Source organism: Solea solea, chromosome 5 (assembly GCF_958295425.1).
Source record: "Solea solea chromosome 5, fSolSol10.1, whole genome shotgun sequence".
NCBI classification, from domain to species: Eukaryota; Metazoa; Chordata; class Actinopteri; order Pleuronectiformes; family Soleidae; genus Solea; species Solea solea.
The window spans coordinates 13757845-13785228 of NC_081138.1; the positions used below are offsets into that span (position 1 = coordinate 13757845).

Sequence of the window (27384 nt, forward strand, 5' to 3'; positions counted from 1 at the left end):
TGATATTTGGCAGGTTTATATTGCTAATTGCCATTTTAGCAAGTCTTTTCCCCCAGAACAAATCTCACAAGGGCTGGAACCCCTTCATAGTGCTATAACAAACAAAAAATAATCAACATACAATCATACATATTTCACATTTAATCTGATACTTAACAGTTTACACTCTGGTCTCTGCCTTTTTTCTTTGATATGTGTAAAAGAAAATCACACTTGAGTCAGCACTTATTGTCGTTTGGATCAATATTTGCTATTGATCAAACACTTAACAACTTAAAATGTATAGACCTAAACACTCAACACTCAAAAAAACACATTTACTACATAAGATAAACAATAAACTATATTTTAGAGATAAATGAAGGTTGAACATAACTACTTCCATCAATTTTCGTTTTTTACATTCAAACCAAAGGGTTAGTTACTGTACATACAATATTATCTTAAAAGTAAAACAAAACAAAAATGTATTTGTTGTGATGTTCCGTGCATGCATTCATAAATATTCAATTTGTTTCTCTGCACTCTGAAAACTACTTTTATGATGATAATATTACAGATGATTATTGATCCATATGGATAATGCATTCTTATTTGAATGTTGTTTTCTTTTTGATGGTATTGTTCAGTGTTCACTTTATGTTGAAGTCGCCTTTCAAACCTTTTAATGCTTGTTACTATGTTATGCTCCTCCAGGCCTGTGGAAGCTCGGCTGGTTTTGCTCCATGTTCTTGAGCATCTGTCATTATACTCTATCAGGACATACTTCCAGCACATCTCTATGTCGGGGTGTGAAGTAATGAGCCAATCTTTATAGCACAGTATCAGTGATGTCGTCAGAATTTGACATCTTCTCCTTAATTTGATCTTTCAACTCATTTATTGAGAACTTAAGGCAGTTGGTAAATGGATGGCATGTCCTTTGGATTTGAAACAATGTTGTTTTTACAGCCTCCCCCGAAACTGAATTATCTTTGATCCTGATGAGCCTGATAACACTTTCCTAGTTATCTAGCAGCATAACGCCATCCTCATTTTTTAAAGCTTGTTCAATTGCCTCTGTTGTTTTTTTAATGAAAATGTGCAGAATATTGTTCTTCAGCTTCCACAAAGTATTGTCCTCTGACATTTTGTCCTTCCAGCAATGTACTGGAAGAAGCTTTTAAAGTCTTTTTGCAGCAGCTCTTTCTCAATACTCTGCTGAATGGAAGCATTTCAAAATGTCCTCCACAATGTCTTCTCCCCAAAATTTACAAATGTACTCTTTCATAACGAACTGTCCAGGGTGTACCCCGCCTATCGCCCGATGTAGCTGAGATTGGCACAGCACCCCCCGCGACCCTCTGGCAGAGGATAAAAGCGGTAGATGATGACTGACTGACTGACTGACTCTTTCATAACAGGTTTGATACAATACTGGACAAAGTCAGTTGCTTCATGCTAGCAATAGCTCTTCTTGTACAGAACAAGAAAGTCTGACCGATACTGAGTTTTCTGTCTCTCCAACTGCTCCAGCAGTTCCTAATCAAATTGCAGACTGTTTTCCTGCATTTTAAGAAATTCCCTTGCTGCAATGCCACAAATGTGAAGTTTCAGGTTAATCTCAAACTTATTTTGCCAACCTTTACCATTTTCTTGAAAGGCTTGATCTATTTTTGCAAGGAGTTCAACTGTAAATTCATCATCAGAATGTGTGTTCAACTTTGCCTGATCAAGGACAAACTTTGTGCAAGATTCAGTGATCGTTTCTGCTAATATTTGCAGATCATCATTTTTGCTGTCTGTCTGATGGTCACTTTTATCCTCAAAGGAAACCTTTCCAAACGTTTGCAAGCTTTCAATGTCATGCACATGCTGATGGGTGACTCCAGCCCACATCTCTTCAAACATCTCTGTCAGTTGTTTGTCAGAGAGTGTACAGTGTTGGACGTCTTTCAAGAGACTCTTCTTCCTGTTTTCTATGTCAATTGGCAATCTGCTGTAAATTTCTTGAACTTGTTTTTTCAATGTAAAGCAAAAATCCAATGTGGTGTTCAGAGAATGTCTGATTTCATCTGCAATATTGCTGATACTTTGAAAAATATCTTTGATGAAGTTCTCAATCAGATGTACTTGTTTTTCTTTCCTTCTGTAGTAGTTGTTGAGGCTTTCCTTCATTTTTTTCTCTTCTGCTTCAACTTTTTCAGAAGCCTCTGATTTCTTCGATTCAACCAGCATGATCCAAGTGTGGGTGTCAGACTGATAGTGTACATTCAAAATCTCTGACTGTGTCTCTGTCTGCCAGGACAGAATCTCTTTTCTGAACTCCCACTCCCATTGAGTGTATTCCTTGAAAAGGTTGTTAAAAGCATGAGCCACAAGAGTGTTCCTGAAACTAAACATGACATTCTCACATTTTACTGCCTTCCAGAGACTTCTCATCCATACTAGAAACTCTGGGATCTCTGGGAATTCATTGCATTTGTCACTCATTACCATTTGAAAAAGATGTTTCTTGAAATGTGCTACAGCCTCACTGTAACCTGTGTTTACTGGTGCCATTGGTGGGGTTCCATGCCAGAGTCCAGGGATGTTCCAGTTATTCTTTTCTATGTCATAGTTCAGCACATCTGCGAATTGCTTTACTGAATGCTGCCTTTCCATTTCAGCTGCAATCTGAGTCATTTCATTGAGCTGATCCAAGAGATGTTTTCTTTCAGTCATGATTTTAGCATGAGCTGAAACACCAGAGACATTTTGGTGAACAAAATGGCAAACTGTCTTTTTTTCTCTTTTATTCAGTCTCAATAGTGTGTAAATTGCAATTTGTAAGACATCTTTCATTGCTGTTGCATTTTCCATTGCAATGTTGATAATGGTGACATCACTCAAGCCAATGACAAAGGTTGCCAGCTGGTTGTCATGCTCATAACTGTCCTCTAGTTGTGCCAAATCAGGAGACTTAAGACCCTCTGTGTCAATGACGACAATGAAATCACAGTGTAACTCACTTTTCAAATCTTCCCCAACTTTGAGGAAGAGCATGAAAGCTCCTCTCGTGCATCTGCCACTGCTGACAGGAAACTGCACACCAAACATGGTGTTGAGGAGTGTGGACTTCCCACTACTCTGGACACCCAACACAGTCAATACCAACAGTCTGCTCTTCTGTCCCACCTTCTTGTGAAGCTCCATCAGCACATCTGTCACCCATCTCTCTGGAATGTTGGAAGCATCACCATCCAGGAGCTCTAAAGGATATCCATCCAGCAACATTTCAGCAGCCAAAGCAGGGAGGTGAGCTATTTCATCAGCAGCTATTGGTGAGCTGATAGAGTCAGTGGAGAACTCGTAGATCAGTCCCATCTCTCTCATGTAATGCTCTATTCCTAAAGAGCTATCCACCAATGCTTGGTCTAACTCTGCTATGAGCTTCACATCTTTGTTCTTGCATTGCTCCTTGAATTGGTTGCGCAACTCAGATAGTTTTGTTCTTGAATGGGCATTCAGCTCAAGTCTCAGCCACTTAAGAAAAAAGTCCCTTTTTTCCCTGCTACATTTGGACAACTGCTCAGAAAACATTACCATGTGTGTTGATGTTGTGTGCTCATTTTGCACCTTCCTAATGTTTTTTTCCTCTTCTAGTAGCTGGGACATATTTTCTTTCAGCCCCCATTTGTCCATTTCTAACTGTGATAGTCTTTTCCATTTATCAATTTGCAGTGGTAAGTGCTGTTTCTTGTAGACTGGTATGGGCTGGTTACCAATTTCTTTTACTAACTGCTGAGCTGCTTCTTTCTGTTTGTTGCCTTTGCACTCATCCACAGATATGTCAAGTTCAACAGCTTTGTCAAACATATTTGCAATGCTTACTGTTGTATTTACATCTAACAGCAATGTCTTGATGGCGTCACAAAGCTTTTTTGAGAACTCTGTAACATTTAGCTTTGGGTCTTTTATCCTCACTCTGTTGTTTGGTAAATTTAATTCTTCCACCAATTTCTTTACTGACATCATATCCTCCCTTTTGTTCTCTCCATTGCGATTAACAACTAAGAAGAGTTTGGATTTCACATCTTGAAGAGATGTCAGAATTCTGAGTTCGTCTTCATCAACTCTGTCTAGACAGACAAAGATCACAGTTGATACTTGAAAGAGAAACCTGAATTCTTTGAGTGACTCACAAATTTCTCCCCGCAGATTTGTGAATGTAGCTGGATTTGGAAAAATATCAAGACTTTCACTACCACAGGGGAGGTACCAGCAAACCTCAACAAGTCCATTTGCAATTTCTCTCTTTACTGCTCCTCCTTCCATTTCTCTGTGTGTGAAGATATTGCATTTCTGTTGGCCACGGCTGAGAACATGATTCAAAAGCTGGGACTTTGACCAACTACAGTTCTTCAGCCTCACAAAGGAAAACAGTGGAATATTTGCTTGGACAATGTTCTCTTCCACAAACCCTTTTGACTGAGACAAATCATGTGGACACCATTCTTTAACAATGTCTCTTAGAGCCCAGAGCATCAGGGTGCGCTGACTATTATTGCCATGGGGCAACAGCAGTGGGAGAGAGAACTGGCACATTGACATTTTTAGCGCCATTTCCTGCTGCAAGAAGCTGTCGGCACAAAGGAAGAGTGCTAGTATGAGGTCAAGAGGGTTAACAGCGTTACATTCTGCAGAGTCATCTGCAGAGTAATCGTCCAGCTGAAGGAAATCATCATCACTAGCACTTGATACATGTCTACAGTTTCTGCATTTTGCATTCACTCCGTAGAGTTGTCGTAGAAAACGCCATGGCAGGGTTTTCACTGATTCGCCAGGTTCATCATATATGCTGTTTCTGTTGATCTCCAAGAGAAGTTGACGAGTGAGCTTGTTGGGATAAGAATTTTCCAGTCCCACTTTTGACAGAAATGTCATCAGGGCTGTAAAGAGAAGAATATTTGTATGTGGAGATCTATAAAAGATCAGACTTCTTTGTCTGTGATGTAACCAAATCAATAGCCATCAATCAAGTGACTGGATGAGTGGAATCTAAAATGACCTTGTTACTATGTCTGTGGCAGCCTTGCCAACTTAAATCCTTTGCAATGAATAATATAGTTATACACTGATTAGCCACAAATACATGTATGTGTACTGTTCATTCTTATTCATCTAAAACATCACTGTAAAGCTTATTTTCAACTTTCAATCATTCTTTATGACTACATGCTTTGTCAAAGTCAAAAACACATGTATTATTACAGTTTAAATGATGTTGCTGATTTGTGTTTCTTGTCCAACCTGATGCATGTGTCATATGTTTTTATAGACAGGATATCTAAATAAGAATGTTTCATTTTATAATAATGACTAGAATGACTAAATGGAAATATAATCTGAGTGGGTGTACCTGCTGATGTGTCCATTGTAGATGTGGTCTGATGTTTGTCTTCATACATCAGCACCTTAAAGAATAAATATTATTCTTTATTATTCTTTTTATTATTAATAAAACATTAAAACTCACCTTCTGGAACTTCTGTAGCTGAAAACAGTCTCATCATTGTGAAATATTTCATAATCAGTTGATCTAAAAGAAAAAGTAAGAATGTAAAACTAGTTTTATGGTGAGGCAGAGCCTCCTGACAATGGGATTGACATGGTTTTGTATTTTTAAATAGTCTCTGGGTTATAAAAAATAATAGGTTATCATCTTAAAATATACACACAGTATGTGCTGTATACAGAATATTATTTTGCTGTTGATGCATTTAACTACATGTAGTGTGTGAAAACAAATTGTATCTGTAGTTCACAGAAAAAAATCCATGTTTAATCTTTATGGCGCTGTAAGTCTGCAAATGTTATTGTATGTTCATGTTGTGGAAAGAGGGGTATGACTGTAGCTTCTCCCATATCTGTCTTTAAGTTAATGCAGATTATTTCTTCAAACTACCTGGCAACCTGGAAGTGTCCCTTTGTCTGTTCATTTAACTTAGTTGAAAATAAAGCTACAGATCATCCAGTACCAGAGAAGTGTGTATGCTATGAAATGCCACATTTTCTGAATGAGATTGACTTCCTTTATGTTAATTCTTCATGATGAACAAGATCAGTAATAAGTAATCAGTTGTTTTTCATTGTTGTTTTAAAACAAATATTTAAGCTCTTCATATAGATTTTAAAAAGACAATATGCAGCATGGATAAATCATTAAATGATAACATGATAATAAAAAAAATAGAACAACCAATAAAACAAACTGGAAAACCCAAATCTAAATAGAGAGTTTTCAAAAGTGAAAAGTGAACATTGTATTTACCCTCCTTATCTTTTACAGCAGATCAGTCCACACCTGATGGCCAAAACAGAGAAGGTCTGGTCAACATTTGTTTTGAGGTTAGGCCATTGAATGGTCAGTAATGGTCTAGCAAAGGATTTCAGGTCACATTTGGGCTCATATGGGCTCAGGATTTCAGCCAGGTATTCTATAATTAGACCCCTTGGAACCCTAAAAATAATCATTAAACTGTGTTTTGATTAACTTAAGATTATTAATATTTTGTTGAGAGAAGCAGAAAAAAATGCATTGCAGTAATCTAACCAAGATATGTAAATTAATGCATGTATTATAGTTTGCAAGTTATAGGAAGATAAGAATTATTTTTAAAATTATAAATCAATTATAAAAGCATGTTTGGACAATAATGTATGTTATGCGAACTAATTTGGTTGTCACATATTTCTGCATAAGACAGTGAGTGTTAATCTAATTCTGAGATGTGTCTGAATGCTGAACAAATTAATAAATGAACTCTAACATCCATCCATCCATTATCTACCACTTTATCCTCCCCCGGAGGGTTGCGGGGGGTACTGTGTCAATCTCAGCTGACATAGGGCAATAGGCAGGGTACACCCTGGACAGTTCTGAACTCTAACATGTAAATAAAAAATAATTGTATTAATCTAAAACACAAAAGTGTCCTGAGTTGCATGTACATATTATGAAAAAGATGAGTTGACCAAGATGCTGATTAAACAGTTTTCCTTCCCGACACAACTTGCTACAACAGACGTGAGCTACCACCACCATCTAATCATAAAGTATTTTATGATTTTTACCTCTTTTTGACAAGTGTTCCAAGTGGTTCTACATTTCTCCCTGTCTGCAGATGCTGAAAGAACCCAGGCCACTCCAATGCCTCCTGCAGTATTGTGTTAACCAAATCTGAAAACCCAACCTCTCATGTACAATCCTCACTGTCTCCTCCCTCTTGTTGAGCCAGAAGAACCAGTCTGACACAGTTCACTTCATTTCCTCATTCATACACTTGATCAAGTGCAAGTGCAAATCAAAGTCTGCAGAGGTTTATTTTAGTTGTTTTACACTCATTGCTTTTCTAAAAGCTACAAGTTTTAAAATTCTAAAACTAGAGAAAGAGCCAATGTCTGCTCACTTTCCCACAGCGTCAATAAACTCTCACAAGTTTAACAATGGTTTTAAAAAAAAATTCTTCATGCAGAACTGTGCCCGAGTCACCGCTCAAATTGAACAATTTCTTACTTTACTTAGTCAAAATCTATCCTTCACTCTTTGAGCTATGTTGTTCACAATCACACAGAAAAAGAAACAAATCCAAACTTAATATAAAATGAAAACCTATTCACTGTCTCCATAGTACAGAGACTTTGTGGGCATTAAGCCAAGTGTTTGCAACTGCCGATCAGTTCCCTAAAATTGAGACATTTACTGTACATGAATGTAGTAATTACTTCTAAATATTAAGAATGAAAACACATATATGACTTAGATCTATGAAAAATTTTTTTTTCATTATTGGTCACATGATAATCATATGTTTACATATTTGTAAGTAGGATAACTGGAGTAGATTATACAATTTAAAATAAAAACTGTAGTAACTTAAAAGTAAGTTCTGAAAAACAGAATGTTAGTAGCTTAAATTTAAAAAACTATGTTTATTAATATTAAATCAACTTTGTATACATTTCACAAAGTGATCAGCCTTTTCACAAGCTAAGAAATACATTCACAGCCCAGTTGTGTTTTAATTAATTTACTGCAAAACAATTTTTAACAAACCTTTTCTTGCACATCATCTTCAATATCATCGTCATCATCATCATCGTCATCATTATCATCATCAATTTTTAATTTCAAAATTGAAAATTTCAATCTTTCAAGTTATGAAAAAAGATGTATGCAAATATTAAATATTGTCCGGCTTTTAACAGTGTGTTGTTTAACTCATTATATGCCATCTGATGCCACAGTCACATCTGTCAGACTGTGTTCCCTATATTTAAATACAAGAAAAAAAAGTCGATTACATCAATATTTCTTGTTAAATTTAAATAGATATTATGTTAAACATGGCATGTGTACAACATGTTCACAACAACAACAGCACTATTATTATTATCTGTACTACCTTTAATGCATGAAAAACTTCTTCAAATCATAAAACACACACACATAAAAAAGAATATTCAAAATTATTCCAGGTTTTCAACTTGCAACATCTGTCTCCAAGAATAAGTCAAAAACAGCAAAGTCATTCGCATCAACACATTTTAACTAATGCTTATAAATGTATCATATTTACTGTAGCACACATTAAACATGTTCAATTACACATAACATGGCACTTGACTCAAGATTAAAATAAAAATGTAAAAGATCACTTAAAATTCTAGATAACTTCATATCATTAACATGTACAGTATATATAATACAATTCAGTACACTAATGTTGTGTACATGTGGATGTACAGTTACAGTTGAAGAACTGTGTCCTTTCTTTTTTAATTTGAGGGATTGAATTTCACTGCTTTTTGATCTTCACTTTACATTAGTACCTACATGGTTTTGTAGCAGCTTGAAATGTTGTGTTCTTACAGGACTGTACTGTACTTAATTAACATTGAAAGCATCGTTTAAACCTTTTAATGCTTGTTGCCTTGTGATTGTTCTCCAGGCCTCAGGAACATCAGCTGGGTCAGCGTCATATTCTTCAGCAAAACTGTTGTTGTATTTTACCAGGACATACTTCCAGTAATTTGATGCTTCTATGGTGGGGTCTGGAGGAATGATCCAGTCTGGATAGTACTTGGTGTAGTCCTTGTAAGGATGCCACTTCCCTCCGGTGTCTTTGTTTTGGAATTCACGTTCACTGCACACATCAGTTGTACAGAGTGCGACAACTAGTTTCTCATCACCATCATTTCTATACTCACTCAAAGCTTGAGGTCGATGTATGGCTGTGTGATGCTCTTTGTGTTCTGTGCCTCCAGCTTCACATGGAGCAGAACAAAATGGACACTGCTTTCCACAACCAAACACCCGCTTGAAAAGCTCATCCTGTGGTTTGATTGGAAGCTGGTTCAGAGTCTCAGTGATGTTGTCAGAGTTTGAGATTTCCTCCTCAAGTTCATCTTTCAACTCATTGATTGAGGTCGTGAGGCAGTTGATAAACTGATGACATGTGCTTTGGATTTGAAACAAGGTGGTTTTTACAGACTCCTCTGAAATCGAAATATCTTTGATCAAAAATGTGCGCATGTTCCTGATGAGCTTGTTAATGTTTTCCTTGTCATCTGGCAGCATAACATCACCCTGGCCTTTTGAGGCCCATTCTATTGAACGTGTTATTTTGTTAAGGATGATGTGCAGAATATTGTTCTTCAGTTTGCACAAAGTCTTGTCCTCTGCCATTTTTTCCTGGATGTGCTGAAATATCCAGTCTTTGACATACATTTCATAATGATCAATGTACTTGAGGAAGCTGTTAAAGTCGTCCTTTTGCAGCAGCTCTTTCTGAATGTTGTACTGGAAGACAGAGCGAGAAGAGAACTTTGCTGAATGGGAACTTGTCAAAATTTCATCTACAATGTCTACGCCCAAAGATCTACAGATGTACTCTTTCACAGCAGGCTTGATACAAAACTGGACAAAGTCAATTGCTTTGCGTTGGCAGTGGTCTTTCTTTCTGTATAAGTCAAGAAAGTCGGATCGATACTGACTTTTGTACTTCTCAAGCTGAGAGTGAGGATTGTTTTCTGTCAAGAATCTTCTGTGCATTTTGAGAAATTCTCGTGAGGCAATGCCGCACATGTGGATTTTCAGGTCAATCTCAAACTGTGTATTTGTTTTGTTATGGTCGTCTTTTTCAAGGGCTTTGTCAATTGTTTCGAGAAGCTCCTTGGTGAAGGACTCTTGGTAATCTCCATTTGTCTTAACTTTATCAAGAACAAACTGTGTACAAGACTTAATGACACTGTTTGCAAAGTTTTGCAACTCCTGTCTCCACGTATGTTGGACCTTCCCTAAAAAGGAGTCTACATGATCACTCGTAGTTTTGAATGCACACCTCCCAAATTCGTTTAGGTCTCGAATGTTCTGCAATTCCTCATTGACGTTTCTATTTGAGAAACTTTTTCTTAACTGCTTCAGGACACATGCTGCAATATCTTGCTCTTTCACACCTCCCACATTTACAGTGGCTTCAGCCCACATTTTTTCAAACTCTTGTGTCAGCTCTTCATCAGTCAGAGTGGACTCATTACAGTCACCCAGCAGCTTCATGACCCGTTTTTCAATCACATTTCTGTATTGTCTCTGAATATCCTGAGTCTGTTTTGAGGAGATTTTAAGTTCGAGGGCACAGTCCAGTTTAGCATAAACAGAATGTTTGATTTCATTTGCAAGGCTCCTGATGCTGGTGGAAAACTCAGCTTTGTATTTCTCTATCAGATTTACTCGTTTGCCTCTCCTTTTGTAGTAGTCACAGAGTTTCTCCTTCATTATGGTTTCTTGATCCACTATTTTCTGAGTTACCTCTAATTTCTTTTTCCCAACTAATCTGTTCCAAGTTTCTAACTCAGATTCATTGTCAGCATTTAGGATTTCTAACTCAGCTGCTGTTTGCCAGGTCAGAATCTCTTTTCTGAACTCCCATTCCCACTGATTGAACTCTTTCCACAAGCTGTCATAGGCATGAGCCACAAGAGTGTTCCTGAAGCTAAAGATGAAGTTCTCATATTTTACAGCTTTCCAGAGACTTGTCATCCATACTAGAAACTCTGGGATCTGTGACGGTTCATTGCTTCTTTCACTCATCACAGTTTGTAAAAGATTTTTCTTGAAATGTGCTACAGCCTCACTGTAACCTGTGTTTACTGGTGCCATTGGTGGGGTTCCATGCCAGTGTCCTGGGATGTTCCAGTTATTCTTTTCCATGTCATAGTCCAGCACATCTGTGAATTCTTTAATGGCTGGCTTCCTTTCCATCTCAGCTGCAATTTGAGTCATTTCATTGAGCTGATCCAAGAGATGTTTTCTTTCAGTCATGGTCTTGGCATGAGCTGAAACTGAAGAAACATTTTGGTGAACAAAATGACAAACTGGCTTTTTTCCAATCTCTTTCATTCTCAAGAAGGCATGCACGGTGATTTGCAAGACATCTTTCATTTCATTTGCATTTTCCATTGCAATGTTGATAATGGTGACATCACTCAAGCCAATGACAAAGGTTGCCAGCTGGTTGTCATGCTCATAACTGTCCTCTAGTTGTGCCAAATCAGGAGCCTTAAGACCCTCTGTGTCAATGACGACAATGAAATCACAGTTTAACTCACTTTTCAAATCTTCCCCAACTTTGAGGAAGAGCATGAAAGCTCCTCTTGTGCATCTGCCACTGCTGACAGGAAACTGCACACCAAACATGGTGTTGAGGAGTGTGGACTTCCCACTACTCTGGACACCCAACACAGTCAATACCAACAGTCTGCTCTTCTGTCCCACCTTCTTGTGAAGCTCCATCAGCACATCTTTCACCCATCTCTCTGGAATGTTGGAAGCATCTCCATCCAGGAGCTCCAAAGGATATCCATCCAGCAACATTTCAGCAGTCAAAGCAGGGAGGTGAGCTATTTTATCAGCAGCTATTGGTGAGCTGATAGAATCAGTGGAGAACTCATAGATCAGTCCCATCTCTCTCATGTAATGCTCTTTTCCTAAAGAGCTATCCACCAATGCTTGGTCTAACTCTGCTATGAGCTTCACATCTTTGTTCTTGCATTGCTCTTTGAATTGGTTGCGCAACTCCGATAGTTTTGTTCTTGAGTGTGTATTAAACTTGAGTTTCATCCACTTGAGAAAAACATCCCTTTCTTCTTTGTCACTTGACGATAAATACTGAATGAACCTTTTTATTCCTTTGGATACTTTACATTTTCTTTGCTCTTTTCTGATTTGCTCTTTTTCTGCATGCAGTTGTAATTTATACTCTTCAAGGTTTGAATCACCAGGTTTCTTCAATCTGCACTCCTCTTTTTCTAACTGTGATAGTCTTTTCCAGTTCTCCCCTTGCAGTGGAAGTAGTTGTTTCTTGTAGTGTGGTATACTTCGTACCCCAATGTCATCCATGATCTCCTCAGCTGCTTTCCTCTGTTTATCAGTTTTGCTTTCGTCCACAGACAAACCAAGTTCAATGGCTTTGTCAAACATGTTTACAATGCTTATTGTTGATTTTACATCTAACAAGGATGTCTTGATTGCTTCACAAAGCCTATTTGAGAACTCTGTAACATTTTGCCTTGAGTCTTTGATCTTCACTCTGTTGTTGGATAGATTTAATTCACCCACCAATGTCTTCACTGAAATCATGTCCTGTCTTGCGTTCTCTCCCTTACGATTAACAACTAAGAAGAGTTTGGATTTCACATCTTGAAGAGATGTCAGAATTCTGTGTTCTTCTTCATCAACTCTGTCCAGGAACACAAAGGTTGCAGCTGATACTTGAAAAAGAAAGTTGAATTGTGTGAGTGACTCACGAATGTCTCCTCTCAAATTTGCAAAGACAATCGGCTCTGGAAATATGTCAAGGGTTTTTCCCCCCGAGGGTAAGTACCAGCAAACCTCAACCAATCCATTTGCAATTTGTCTTTTAACTGCCCCACCTTCCACATCTCTGTGTGTGAAGATACTACAACTTTGTTGTCCACTGCTGAGAAGATGATTCAAGAACTGTGACTTTGGTAAACTACAGTTCTTCAGTCTCACAAAGGAATAGAACGGTATATTTGCCTGAATAATGTTTTCCTCAACAAAACCCTTTGATTCAGACAAATCATGTGGACACCATTCTTTGACAATATCTCTTAAAGCCCAATGCATCAGGGCACACTTACTCTTATTGCCATGGGGCAACAGCAGTGGGAGCGAAAACTGGCACAGTGACATTTTTAGGGCCATTTCCTGCTGCAAGAGGCTGTCGGCACAAAGGAAGAGCGCTACGATAACATCAAGAGGGTTAACCTTACTGTCTGCAGAGTCCTCTGCTGTGTAAAGGTCGAGATCAGAGAGATCATTGTTTTCCTCATGCCTGATTGATAATTGTGTGCAGCTCCTGCATTCAGCATTGATTTTGAACAGTTTTCGGAGAAAACACCATGGTATTTCCTCCAATGATAAAACAGCTTTTTCATCTATACTGTTTTTGTTGATCTCAAAGAGAGAACGAAGAGTGAGCTTGTTGGGAAAATATTCCTCCAGCCCAAGTGTCCTGAGAAAATTTTGCACGCCTGTTAAAGAGAAAAGGAACATCAGTTTTAGAATTTCAGACATCAACATCAAAAACAAAAAAACATATTACAATTATAATATTTTAAATTAAATTAAATTATGTCTGAAACCTTTCATTTTCCCCCATCTCTATACATCTATGTTGTGATGAAATGCATGATCTAATTAACAAAATGAAAGGAACTGATGAAACAACTTTTGGTCACCTGATTACTAAAGCTCACACAACTTACACTAAAGTAAAATGAGGTTGAGTGAAACTGTTTTTAAAAAGTTACACACTGCAGCTTTAAGTTAAAAACAACAACTAAGTAATAACTGTTGGACGTACCTACGGAAGAGTATTAGGGCCACAATTCAAAGAAATTGAAAAAGAAAAAAAACCCCAGCATGAATTCTGGAAAAAAAAGTCAAAATTCTGAAATTAAAGTCAGAATCCATGCTGTTTTATTTTTTTCTTTCAATTTTATCTTTAAATTTTTTTTTTCTACATGTGGCCTCTATTATTCTTACATACACACCTAAGTCTCAGACAGGTGATTATTATTATTTTCCTTTCCTCTCAAAACAAGCACTTTTATCTGGAGTTTTACCTTCTTTTAAAACTGAGGTTAAGTTAACAATAGTTTTAGAAATTTTAAGGCTGTTCTGTGTCAATTATGGGGAGTCTGAAATGAAACCCCCACAATACATATTGACCCATATGTACATGACAGCCAATTACAATCGTACCCTAAACTGGATAATAATCAATATCACTTTTTTTTTATTTGTTTTGTTGTTTTGTTTGTAGTTTGAGCACAAGTGCTAAAATTTTGATACTTTCTGACACAAGTAGTCGTTCAGTACAATAAAATGTGATTATAGTAGTTTGAATTACAGTACTGTTCTTACAAACAACACATATTTAGGATTTGTTAATAACAAAACTAAGTCATTTAAAATGAACAACTGTAATTAAAACTAGTGAACACTGAACAAGAAATTAGTGATATATTAGATGCACAATTTTCTTCATTGTATTGTTTTGTTTTGTTTTTACCAAACCTGAGCCATGAGGAGTATTTCCTTTATAAAAGACAGATGGCTAGACTACATTAGTAGTATTAGTATTAGAATTAGTTGTAGCAGGGTGAGTGGCAGTGAGTTTTATTTTATCAAACATGTTGATATTCTGGTCTGGTTTTCAAGTGTGTGGTAATAAAAACTGAAATAAAACAAGTGCCCCCCTCAATACATGTTAGCAAAACAATACTTGATATTAATCGTGGGAATCGTGTTTTAGATGTACTGCTGCGAAATGAGATCGGGGGAACACTGTGGTAAATGGTCAGATCACTCAAAGCTGCTTTATACTACAGTTTTGCCATTTACCCATTCACACCCACTTTCATACAGTGCGTCTACGTCTTTTTCATTCAAACGCTGCAGGCATAGCCATCAGTGACGTGGGGTTAAGGATTCATGTAGACGAGCAGAGCCACAACCACAACCTTCAAGTTGAAAGACAACTCGCTCTACCACTGCGCTACCTTGGTACTGGGTGTGTTTGTATTGTTTCGTGAGTCCTATATGTCAGACTGATATCTAATACTGTCTTATCTGCATTGGTGCATCCTTTGCCTAAACTCAAGAGGAAGGTAGCAATTGGGAGGCTAGAACCTGAGCTAATTACAAATCTAGTGCAATAATAACACCTTACACAGACTTAATTAGAAATTACAAATGAACGTTGAATTAAAGAAGTGAGAGTCTACCTGTTAGCTCTTCCCTTTCTGTGGACATTGCAGACATGGTTCAACTTGTCCTTTAATTCCTCTGCATCAAACCTGGTGGACAAAGATGCACCTTTTAAGTTTTGTAAATTTACCAAAATTCAGTGCCAAACTCACTGCATTGTTGGGAACAATGCTGTTTGACTTGGCTAATTACTTGACCCTGGGGATACACTGTAAAAGCCTTCGTTTGCCTGGTGGTATTTTCTCATGCCACTAATCCATCATAAACATTGACAGAATATCATTGACAGAATATGTAACATGAAAGAATGTCTGGATCATTTTTATGATAATTTTAGAACAAGATATTTTCACTTTACTGAGTGTAGCAAATAATTATATATTGTAATTCATATTGTGACGAATTAATTAGCACTGGAACAATTGAATGACATTTATTTTCTATATCTTTTTGTGTGATTTACAAAATTCCAGGGGTAGAATAAAAGTCAAAAGAAGATATCAAACATGACAGTAAAAAAAAATTAAGAGTGTTTGGAGAGTGAGAAAAAAATAAAACAAAAATAAAAAATCACTAAAATATTGAAGCGAATTTAATGTAAGGAGCAGGACTTCAATCTCCTCTTAGGATTTAATAATGTGTTTTTGTCACATGGTTTTTGAAGGTCACCGATAATAGCTGTAACCATTTTACACTTGTTTCTATAAACATATAATATGCAAAACTGCGTTGTACCTTTAAGGTCTTCAGTGTGGATCTGGTCTGACATTTCCCTTGACTCCTGTGCGCTTTAGAACCTTGAGGAAAAATACATATTTCTTACTTTTTCACACCTATGTTTACACAAAAATCAAATGCCTTTTTCCAGCAATGCTTACATCAAAATAAATCACACAAAGATAAATTGCTTGCTGTATATTAATTAGATACAGTTACTTGCAAACTCAGGCTCAACCATTTGATCTTAAATATGTCAGCATAACTTAGAACAAGTATGAAACTAAAAATTCCCTAAGTCTTACCTGACACGCATGTTGGAGTCGTCTCTGAAGCTATTCGTGTCAGTGCTGGTAGTTATACTGCACACACATGGAAAAAAGTTTTGATGCACTGGAATAACTGGTTGGTTGACTTCACATGTTTTTCCCCTCAGAAAAACAACGTAAAGCTTCCTGTGTGGTATTCGGTGTCTTTACCGGTTTCAAAAAAAACATATTTGACATTTTCTATCTTGCACCCGTGTTCTGTTAAAAGTAAAGGCAGTTGTACCCATCAGAGCATCAGTTAGCATGTTGGTCTTAAAATAAGGTATTGTCACAAGTGCACTGTGAGCTCACTGATATCTTTAGGATATGCACGCTTGACCAAAAAACCACTGTAGTCAGTGGGTAATTTATTTATTTGTTTTATCTGAATTTCACCTTTGAAGAAATTGCCTGCAAAATAACCTTGAAAATGTATTAAATCTGTTCCAGTGGCTGTGTGGGCATTTGATACTGTAACTGGGTAGATTTTCTTGGACTCTGGCTCGGTAATAGCTGGGTGGCACATGTGAAAGTGGCTCCTGTCCAGATTTGCAGAGATTTATTTGGCGAACATTTACAGCGCCTGGCTAAGACATCGGGCCTCAGCACATGGTCTCGTCAAATTCCCTGGGAGGCAGTGTTGACAAAAATCAAACCGACATCTCTTCTGCTAAAAAGAATGTTGTCCAGCCAGTGAAAAACACCTGCGTGTGTCACTGCTAACATCATTTCCCGTAAACAGCATATTTTTCATCGTTGACATATTTCTTGGTTACTTCCTTAAAGCTGGCGGGAATAGGAATCAGTCTTCAGATAAATTGACATGTTTTGTACTTTTGTACTTCTAGAATGCCTTGCCAGCACGCTCTGATTAGAGAGACACAAATAATGATCTTTTTGGAGGGTAGGTAAAAGTAAAAATAGTGTTCCAAAGTAGACCTGCAATTTACAAGATTATTTTCTTAAATGTCAGACAATCAGATTTATGTCATAAACAAGCAAAGAAAATATTCACATTTAAGAAGCCAAGAAGAGCTTATACAGCCTACAGGCTACAGTAACCATGTAAGAATAATCTTTTAGATGTTTTTATGAGAGTTTTTTTGAAGTGGTTCTATTGATTTGATGATTTTGATTTCACCATCGTTTTTGTTATATTTTATCAGTGTTTTTGTAGTAGGAATGAGTTCATATTTGAATAAACACACACACAAAATCACATTAAATTACTGTTTGTTTACTTTAAATTGCATATTCATAAGGAATTTCACTTCAGGGAGTGGCTAAACTCACCAAAGTAACAACTAATCAACCAGATTAAATTGCAAACTTTATCTTTCACTGATAGCCTGAATTTGTTGTTGATTTAAACTGACTTGATTGGGTTTGTACCCTTAAAATCTGAGAGTTTAGTACTTAGCCTTAGACCACACATGCTTGTTTTGATGCATTCAACAAAACTCAAACATTTCTGGTTTCAAACAATTGTTCTTATCCACAGCTAAATGAGTCAAATGCTAGATGACATAGTCAGTCAGTCATCATCTACCGCTTTATCCTCCACCAGAGGGTTGCGCTGTGCCAATCTCAGCTACATCGGGCGATAGGCGGGGTACACCCTGGACAGTTCGCCAGTCCATCGCAGGGCCACACACAGATAGAGACAAACAACCATTCACTCTCACACTCATTCCTATGGTCAATTTAGAGTGTTCAATTTACCTATCCCCACATTGCATGTTTTTGGACTGTGGGAGGAAGCCGGAGAACCCGGAGAGAACCCACACACACACGGGGAGAACATGCAAACTCCATGCAGAAAGGCCCTTGTTCCAACCGGGCCTAGATGACATAGTAAAACATTTAATTGATGAATTTATGATCTTCTTAAGAAGTCTCAGACATGAAAGATTTCATTGAAGGTCAAATTAAAGTGGACATTTTATACCCTATTTCCCCAATTAAAATAGTTCCCTGGTTGCCTAATGAACATGTCTGTGACATACTTTGGTCAAAATACCATAAGGATGAAGCACCATAGCTGACAATGGACAAAACAGAGTTGGATTCTCTGTTTGTTCTCAGCATGAAGTGCCGAAATATGCTGCCTTGCCTTCACATCTTTCCGCTCAAGCAGCAGAACTAATTGCCTTAACTGAAGCAAGTAAATTAGCCAAAGATTGTGCTGTCACTATTTACACTGATTCACGTTATGCCTTTGGTGTTGTACATGACTTTGGTGCTCTTTGGAAGGAAACACAATTTGTCACTTCATCAGGGTCACCTATTCGTAACCATGAACTTGTCTCTGACCTGTTGACTGCCATTTTGTTGCCGTCACATATCGCTGTTTGCCATTGCTCTGCTCACACAGGTGGATCTGACCCTGTGTCTCTTGGTAACGCAGGGGCAGATGCTGCTGCCAAGGCCGCAGCTCGACTCCCTGTTGATGTAAACATCCATCTTGTGTCCATTCCTGATGACACACACACACATTCACTGCCTGAAATGCAATCTTTTGCCACTGCTGCAGAAAAGTCCTTGTGGAAGTCTAACGGTGCTTCTTTTCACAGTGATGGTGTGTGGCCAGATAACAAACCTTGTCTCCCTAAACATTTCATTCCATATTTTGCTCAATTGACACATGGATTGGATCATGTGTCAAAAGGAGGGTTGGTGTCTATGTTAAATGAACACTGGTTTTCAAAAGGGTTTTCTCTCCCTCTTGTCCTCACTTACATGAGCCCTTACCGACTTCACATTAGGTGAAAAATTCAGTGGTACTCATTCATTTGCATTGACCCATTGACCCCTGTACTAGCACGGCAGACATTGTTCAAGCTGAGCCAAGATTATTTCGAAAATCATCAATGATTGACAGATGGTTGCTAAAAAGAGTTTACCCAAAGTATGACAGATTGGACTAGACAGTTACACTGAGAGTGACTGATGTGCGTTTTTCAGATGAAGGTGTCTATAGGTTGTGCATAGCGGGATTGGTACCGGATCTATGTGCCACACTTAAAGTACTTGTCCACAATCCTAGTTATACGTCTCTCTTGGTTAAAGGGAGACCTTCCAAGAGATGATGTGTTTTTTTTATGCCAGATATGACAAACTCACTGATTGAACCGCCTGAGGATCCAAGTGATTCTCTATTCAGCTTGCTTTCCTCTTGACGGACTGTCAAATGAATATTTACCCACTGACCAACCCGTATCAGTGAGTATCGTTATGACTATGACTCTAACTGTGACCGTAAGTTTTTATTTTCTATGAGTGTAACTTTTTGATGAAACATCTCTAACCGGCTGGTATTTTTGATTTTTCAATTAATTACTCTGATGATTGATTTGATGTTTTTTCTTGAGTATAGATTAGCATACAAAACCACTGTGATATTTTAGCAAAAAAAAAACAAAGACGAAAATGTAATTGATTTCATGTTTTGCTTGCTTTAACAGGTATCATAACCTTTTTATTAGTATAATCACCTTCATATATACATATCCATATATTGGTTATGAAATGTTTGGTATTGTTTTGTATTGCTTTTTGAAGTTTATATTCATGGTTACTTACTACACCTACTTTACGCAGATTTCCTCTTGTTTTCCTCAGAGCCATCTTCAACTTGCCTCGGAGCAGTTGTATCATCTTGACTCTGTCTTTGCAAAGATTAAACCACACTCCAACTTTATTTCTTCAACAGACACATGACAATTTTACCACAACATAATGTCTGGGTTAAATACACTGTGGGCACTAGTGGACATGCACAAGTGTAAAGGCAGGAAGATGAGGAAACTCGTGTGTGCCTGGGTGGCGAGGATACGTTTGTTTGTTTTTTAACAGAGCAGAAGAGATTTGTTTTTATGCTTAACTGGACTAAATAGACCATCAGAACCTCAATAACCCAGCATGGACACTACCTGCCCAGGGTGCAATAATAGTCATTTGATTTAGTTAGTTTTAGATTAATTTTGAACATGCTACTACAAATGTTATTGCAGCAGGGAAACATTATTTGAAAATATCTAATCGTTTTTGACAGAGATATGGACTGTGCAACATTTTATTGTGTTTATGTGCAGGGACTCAGCCATGTTACTGCATTGATGAGTACTCCTTACACTCCCACATGTGATTGTCCCATCAAAACATGATTTTGAGTAATACAAACAGGCCATAGAATGATGTCCCTAACATATCAGATCATATACTGATACTGGATGAAGCCAGATCATTCTATACTATAAATATTCTTGGATAATAAAATTAACAATTTCAGCTGAAGGTCATAACATATTTTTGTAAATCTTTACTTGTACTGTAGGTCTTTTAAAGCTAATTTTCTGTATGAACTTTAGGCCAACAGTGGGAGTAACCATATTGAAATAAACCATGAATTTTCTGTGTACCTTCTTTGATGGCTACATTTTGTCCTCTGCTTCTACTGCTGATTAGCTGTTGTGGTTTTTGTGGTGAGACTGTGAGCACACCTGCTGCAGGATCAGGAGAGCAATAAAAAACATGTAATGGCAATTGTTAAGTTCCTTAGAAGCCTTTTTCCCTATTAAAGACAGCCTGTTTTTGTTAGCGAGGAATTTGAACACACTCACCTGTTAACTTAAACTCCTTTCAGACTCATTGATCATCATCTTGCTCTGCACTTAATAATGATTCATTTCTGATCAACACAGCAGAAACAAACTGATGAAGACGACAGCCATTCAAATTATAAATAACATTTCCACTTTTATTGATCAGTCTCCAAAAAGATTTTAACAAAAGCAATAATTGAGCGCAATAGTCACAAAACAAAACAAAGAAATCATTAACTCAATAATTGTTGTCTTGTGCACCAGGCTGCATTCTGGTTTGATAACACATTATAATAAATACTTTAAGTTACAGAAATACAGGCTTTATAACAACCAAAAATAACAGTATCTTATAACACTAGTCATTGAAAAACACATTTGTTCAAATGTACCTGAAGTGCATTATTTATTGTCAACTTTATAACGGTTACAAACCTGTCTATGAGGACTCTTTTTTTCAACCCATTTTGTCACTTTCAATGTATTCTGGGTGGATTTTACTCTCAGTAGCTGTTTTAGTTCCTTTTTAACTGAGCCACAAAGTAAATTACATAAACAACATTAACTTAAAAAAACAAACAAACAACCTATCATTGTGTTGTAGCAAAAATGTTTCACATACAGATTAGTGAAGGCATTTTGTTTTTCATTGCTGTGGATTATACCTGACTTCTATCTTTCAAAGACAAAGTTTCAGCTTTTGTTATTTTCCCATATTCTAGCCAAGTTGATCATTAGCATTTTGATTTATTGATCCACCTTTCTTTTCCATTATTCTGTCAACTATTCTGGTGTGTTAGGTCCTTGTATTATTTGAGTCTTCCCTTTGCAAATGTACACTGTTGGATGTTTTGTTGATTTGTTTCTGGGTTTGTTGTTTACTTTATGTTGAAGGCGTCTCGTAAACCCTTGAGTGCTTGTTGCTTAGTGATTGTTCTCCAGGCCTCAGGAACATCAGCTGGTTCAGCTTTACATTCTTGAGCAAATCTCATATTGTATTGCACCAGGACATACTTCCAGTAGTCAGATGCCTCTATGGTGGGGTCTGGAGGGATGGTCCAGTCTGTATAGTACTTTTTGTAGTCCTTGTAAGGATGACACTTATTTCCAGTTTTTGAATTTCTGAAATAACTTTCACTGTAGACATCAGTTGTACACAGTTCTGTGACCAGTTTTCTTGATGTTTGTCTGTAGAAACTGCCAAGACCTTGAGGTCGATGTATGGCTGTGTGATGCTCTTTGTGTTCTGTGCCTCCAGCTTCACATGGAGCAAAACAAAATGGACACTGCTTTCCACAACCAAACACCCGCATGAAAAGCTCATCCTGTGGTTTGATTGGAAGCTGGTTCAGAGTCTCAGTGATGTTGTCAGAGTTTGAGATTTCCTCCTCAAGTTCATCTTTCAACTCATTGATTGAGGTCTTGAGGCAGTTGATAAACTGATGACATTTGCTTTGGATTTGAAACAAGGTGGTTTTCACAGACTCCTCTGAAATTGAAATATCTTTGATCAAAAATGTGCGCATGTTCCTGATGAACTTGGTAATGTTTTCCTTGTCATCTGGCAGCATAACATCACCCTGGTCTTTTGAGGCCCATTCTATTGAACATGTTATTTTGTTAAGGATGATATGCAAAATATTGTTCTTCAGTTTGCACAAAGTCTTGTCCTCTGCCATTTTTTCCTGGATGTGCTGAAATATCCAGTCTTTGACATACATTTCATACTGATCAATGTACAATGTAAAATTCAGTGCCAAACTCACTGCATTGTTGGGAACAATGGTGTTTGACTTGGCTAATTGTTTGACCCTGGAGACACATTTTGCCTGTAAAAGTTTTGGTATTTTCTCATGCCACTAATCCATCATAAACACTGACAGAATATGTAACATAAAAGAATTTCTGGATTTTATTTTTAGAACAAGACCTTTTCACTTTACTGAGTGTAGCAAATCATTATACATTGTAATTCATATTGTGACAAGAATTAATTAGCACTGGAACAATTGAATAACATTTATTTTATATATCTTTTTATGTGATTTACAAAATTCCAGGGGTAGAATAAAAGTCAAAAGAAGATGTCGAAATGACAGTGAAAAAATGTAAATATGTAGAGTATATATTAGTATATAGAGTAACGTTTGGAGAGTGAGAAAAAAAAAACATAAATAAAAAATCACTAAAATATTGAAGCTAATTTCCTTGACTCCTCTGCGTTTTAAAACCTAGAGGAAAAATACATGTTTCTTACTTTTTCACACCTATGTTTACACAAAAATCAAATGCCTTTTTCCAGCAACGCTTGAATCAAAATAAATCACACAAAGATAAATTGCTTGCTGTACATTAATTAGATACAGTTACTTGCAAACTCAGGCTCAACCATTTGACCTTAAATATATGTCAGCAAAAACGTAGAACAAGTATGAAACTAAAAGTTCACTTCGGTTCACTTCGGCGCTACGTTCCCCTGAGATGGCTCCAACCACAAACAGCTTTGGCTCTATCTGCTGGTGGAGTTGGGAACTCCACCCCTCAACACACGACACTCCAACACACCTGAGACTGATGATTGCCTGATGAGCCGAAGAGCTTGGGGAGAAACAGACTGTGTCAGTGTGGAGTTGGGGAAACAAGCTGCAGGGTTTTGTTGAGGAAAACATTATTCAGGCAAATATACCGTTCTATTCCTGTCATGTTCCGTTGTCCATGTAATTTTATTGTGAAATTCCCTCTTATTTTGACGTCTTTTTCGTCCCTTGTCTGTGTGCATTTTCCTTTTCCCGTCTGTGATTACCCAACCCGTTTCACCTGTGTCTTGTTCATCGTCTCCCTAATTCCTCAGTGTATATAACTGCTCCCTCTTCCTTTGTCTGATTGTGAGTTTGTCTTCGTCCGTCAAAGGAATGAAAAGGTTCATTCAGTACTTATCGTCAAGTGACGAAGAAGAAAGGGATGTTTTTCTCAAGTGGATGAAACTCAAGTTTAATACACACTCAAGAACAAAATTGTTCGCGTTGCGCAACAAATTCAAATTCTAAGAACAAAGATGTGAAGCTCATAGCAGAGTTAGACCAAGCATTGGTGGATAGCTCTTTAGGAATAGAGCATTACATGAGAGAGATGGGACTGATCTACGAGTTCTCCACTGACTCTATCAGCTCAGCAGTAGCTACCGATAAAAAATACTTTTCTGCAGCAGTGTCAAAAGATTGCATTTCAAGCAGTGAATGTGTGTGTGTCATCATGAATGGAAACAAGATAGATGTTTACATCAACAGGGGGTCGAGCTGCAGCCTTGGCAGCAGCATCTGCTCCTACATTACCAAGAGACACAGGGTCAGATCCACCGGTGTGAGTAGGTGACCCTGATGAAGTGAGAAATTGTCTTTTCCTTCCTCCTTCTTTCCAAAGAGCACCAAAGTCATGTACAACACCAAAGGCATAACGTGAATCAGTGTAAATAGTGACAGCACAATCTTCGGCTAATTTACATGCTTCAGTTAAGGCAATTAGTTCTGCTGCTTGAGCAGAAAGATGTGAAGGCAAGGCAGCATATTTCAGCACTTCATGCTGAGAACAAACACAGAATACAGCTCTGTTTTGTCTGTTGTCAGGATCACGAGATGCTGAACCATCTACAAAAAGAATCATGTCAGGATTAGTCAATGGCACCTCCTTTAAATCTGGTCGCGGAGTGCACACCTGCGAAATGGCAGAAACACAGTCATGTTCCTCTCCATCATCTGGGTCGGGGAGAAGTGTGGCAGGATTAAGCACAGTACATCTCTTAACCGTAATGTTAGGCAAATCAAGCAACACAGTCGAATATCTGAGCCAGCGAGCTGTGGAGAGATATGATGTTTTCTGCTCCAGGAGCAGAGGAGACACAGTGTAGTGGCGAAAGTACACTTAATTCCAAAGCGAAGTACAGTTTCTAAACGGACCTGGCCTAACCCTGAACTAAACTAACTTGACTTTATCTCCTACACACAGCATTGTAAATTGCCATAACCTACACTGTCACATGAGGCTAAAACAGCTTTTTCAGCTGCTGCTAATGCTTTGAGACCTCTAGGTCGTGCAGCTGCAACAGGGTCAAGTTTAGCAGAGAAATAGGCTACATGTCTGAGTTTTCCCCCATGGTCCTGTAGGAGGACAGATGTCATGCAACTGTCTTTAACATCCACAGTTTGAGTAAATGGTCTGGTTGGATCAGGCAGTCCAAGAGTGGGAGAATTCTGAACAGCCAATTTCATATTAAGAAATGATTCCACAGCTTCAGGATTCCAGGTCAATCTGGCATGCGCATTCATTTTAACCACAGTTGTGAGATCTCGCAGTGGCTTGTCTAGCACTGCATAATTAGGAATAAGTCTGACTAAAGCCTGTCTAAACTTCAGTTTAGACAGGCCGTTATTACATTATTGGCCGTTATTACGTTATCGGTTGCTACAAGGCTGGCTTTGTGGCCTTCTGTAGCCAGGTGTTTCAGCAAAGCAATAGTGTCAGTCTGACACTGTTTGGGTGTGGGGCTGCAGATGAGGAGATCTTAACATACTGCAGGAGGGCGGAGCCAGGGCTGAGAGTGAGTGAATTCAAACTTCTTTTCTGACTGCTGTTGTAAATTGTAGGGCTTTCACACGTTTATGTCAACGTGTGAAAATGTAACTTTGACCCTCAAAGTTAAAAGTGAACCAAAATTGAGTGTCTTTATGCGCAAGAAAAATACGCCGAAAATCAGTAACTTCATCTCTGATTTTCTTTGCAGGGAAAATAGGTGTGCGCACAGGAGAGTTTTCCCTGTGATTATGATTATCCTGCATCCAGTAATGATTTAAACCCTGGTTTTATTCCCCCAATAGCTTCTCTTTTTAGAGGATACTGCTGTTGGCATGGCCTGTAATGTGATTTAGGAGTTACGGTAACAGGATCACAATTCTTAATTAGTCCAACATCATATTTGTGTTTTGCCCACAGTGATTGTGGAACTGTTTTCAGTACAGGAATGGCATTTGCTTCCTCTTGTGAGAGGAATGAATGAGACATCAAATTAATTTAGCTCGGAATCAGATTTAGTCTGTGCTCTGTGTCAGTTGTAATTGTCTATGCAGATTTAAAAAGGTCACATGACAGTGTAGGATCAACAAGCAGAAAGCTATCATGAGAGTCCCAGCATATGGTGTGTGACATTATAACATCAGCAGTGTTCATTCCAAATTACTTCCAAAATGTTATCCTGTCTTTCTGCAATGTGTACAATGCAATGCACATTTTCTGTATTCATGAATACTGTGTGTGTGGGTGAAACATGTGCACGCACATCAATGATGGTCTCACATACAGCTTTATTTGTTAGTTTTTATTCGACTCAGAGGGGCTTACACACTTGTTGACACATGTTGAAACTCAAGTCTGAGGTAGGATGAACTCTGATGCCCTCTGGCGTTGAAATGAGCTAGAGACATCACAGATGTCTCCGTGCTTGTTCAGTACAAAAACTGCTGAATTGTATATTCAGACTCTAATTCCTCTTGTTCTAGTACAAAGAACAAAAAACTTCTAGACAGAACTTCTCGACCAAAAATCGTCAATCTTGGAATACTCTGGGATCCGGAAAATCAAGTACCCAGGGTATTCCAAGATTGACGATTTCTGTTTTGTCCTTTGTACTAGAACAAGAGGATTAACCAGCACGGAGACGTCTGTGTGGTATATGTGGTAAAGGTGTGCACACTGCCAGCTCAGGAAAATGGGGCAAAACAGGCAAAGTAAGAAGCCTGAGGTGTCCGAGCCTGAGGGGCCAATGGTAGAAGTCATGAGGAAGAAATTTATGTCAACATGTGAAAGCCCCACCATTTACAATAGCAGTCTGAAAAGATTTGGGTTTGGATTCACTCACTCTCAGCCTTGGCTCCGCCCTCCTGCAGTATGTTGATGATCTCATCATCTGCAGCCCCACACACAAGCAGTGTCAGACTGACACTATTGCTTTGCTGAAACACCTGGCTACAGAAGGCCACAAAGCCAGCCTTGTGGCAACCGATAACGTAATAACGGCCAATAATGTAATAACGGCCAATAACGTAATAATTTAAATGTAATAAAACCAATAACGTAATAAATTGCCAAAAATGTAATAAAGGTGTTGAGCCAATAACGTAATAACTTTTTGCCAATAATGTAATAACTTATTACGTTATTGTCTGGTTATTACGTTATTGGCTTTGCATTAAAAAAATAATTTGATAATGTAATAACTGAGCCAATAATGTAATAACTGAGGTGTCATTTTATTTTATATTTAATATTTTATATATTATTTTAGTCTGATACCCCTCTACCCTCAAACCCCCCTCCACATGAGGCCTAAAGGAGCAATTAAGAGTCAATTTGGATTTATATGTCACTCTTAGAGTTCCATTATATA

At 37.8% G+C, this 27384-nt stretch overlaps 3 protein-coding genes and 1 long non-coding RNA gene across 5 annotated transcripts in view; 1 reads left to right on the plus strand and 3 right to left on the minus strand.

The window, feature by feature from the left end:
• Positions 1-20811, minus strand: part of LOC131459328 (ras association domain-containing protein 7-like) — a 38109-nt gene extending 17298 nt beyond the window's left edge. The window contains exon 1 of the mRNA XM_058629030.1: positions 20787-20811. The gene's annotated coding sequence lies outside the window, so the exon portion shown is untranslated. The remainder of the gene's footprint in view (positions 1-20786) is intronic.
• Positions 1-27384, plus strand: part of LOC131459329 (uncharacterized) — a 109410-nt gene that overhangs the window by 18903 nt on the left and 63123 nt on the right. The window lies entirely within an intron of this gene.
• LOC131459327 (up-regulator of cell proliferation-like) lies at positions 1395-7180 on the minus strand. Its single transcript, XM_058629025.1, has 4 exons — positions 7096-7180; positions 6293-6325; positions 5381-5435; positions 1395-4910 (listed from the first exon to the last, which is right to left on the minus strand). The coding sequence occupies exons 3-4, from the start codon at positions 5427-5429 to the stop codon at positions 1522-1524; spliced, it is 3438 nt and encodes a 1145-aa protein (XP_058485008.1). The 5' UTR covers positions 5430-5435; positions 6293-6325; positions 7096-7180; the 3' UTR covers positions 1395-1521.
• LOC131459323 (up-regulator of cell proliferation-like) lies at positions 7955-16370 on the minus strand. The gene is made up of 4 exons (XM_058629022.1): positions 16342-16370; positions 16055-16116; positions 15337-15408; positions 7955-13578 (listed from the first exon to the last, which is right to left on the minus strand). The coding sequence occupies exons 3-4, from the start codon at positions 15371-15373 to the stop codon at positions 8909-8911; spliced, it is 4707 nt and encodes a 1568-aa protein (XP_058485005.1). The 5' UTR covers positions 15374-15408; positions 16055-16116; positions 16342-16370; the 3' UTR covers positions 7955-8908.

Excerpts from the sequence above, each read along its gene's own strand:
- LOC131459327 (XM_058629025.1), bottom strand. The coding sequence starts at position 5,429 with ATGTATGAAGACAAACATCAGACCACATCTACAATGGACACATCAGCA. Across the intron at positions 4,911-5,380 it reads TACAATGGACACATCAGCAG|CCCTGATGACATTTCTGTCA; the intron begins GTACACCCACTC and ends TTCTCTTTACAG.
- LOC131459323 (XM_058629022.1), bottom strand. The coding sequence starts at position 15,373 with ATGTCTGCAATGTCCACAGAAAGGGAAGAGCTAACAG. Across the intron at positions 13,579-15,336 it reads AGAAAGGGAAGAGCTAACAG|GCGTGCAAAATTTTCTCAGG; the intron begins GTAGACTCTCAC and ends TCTCTTTAACAG.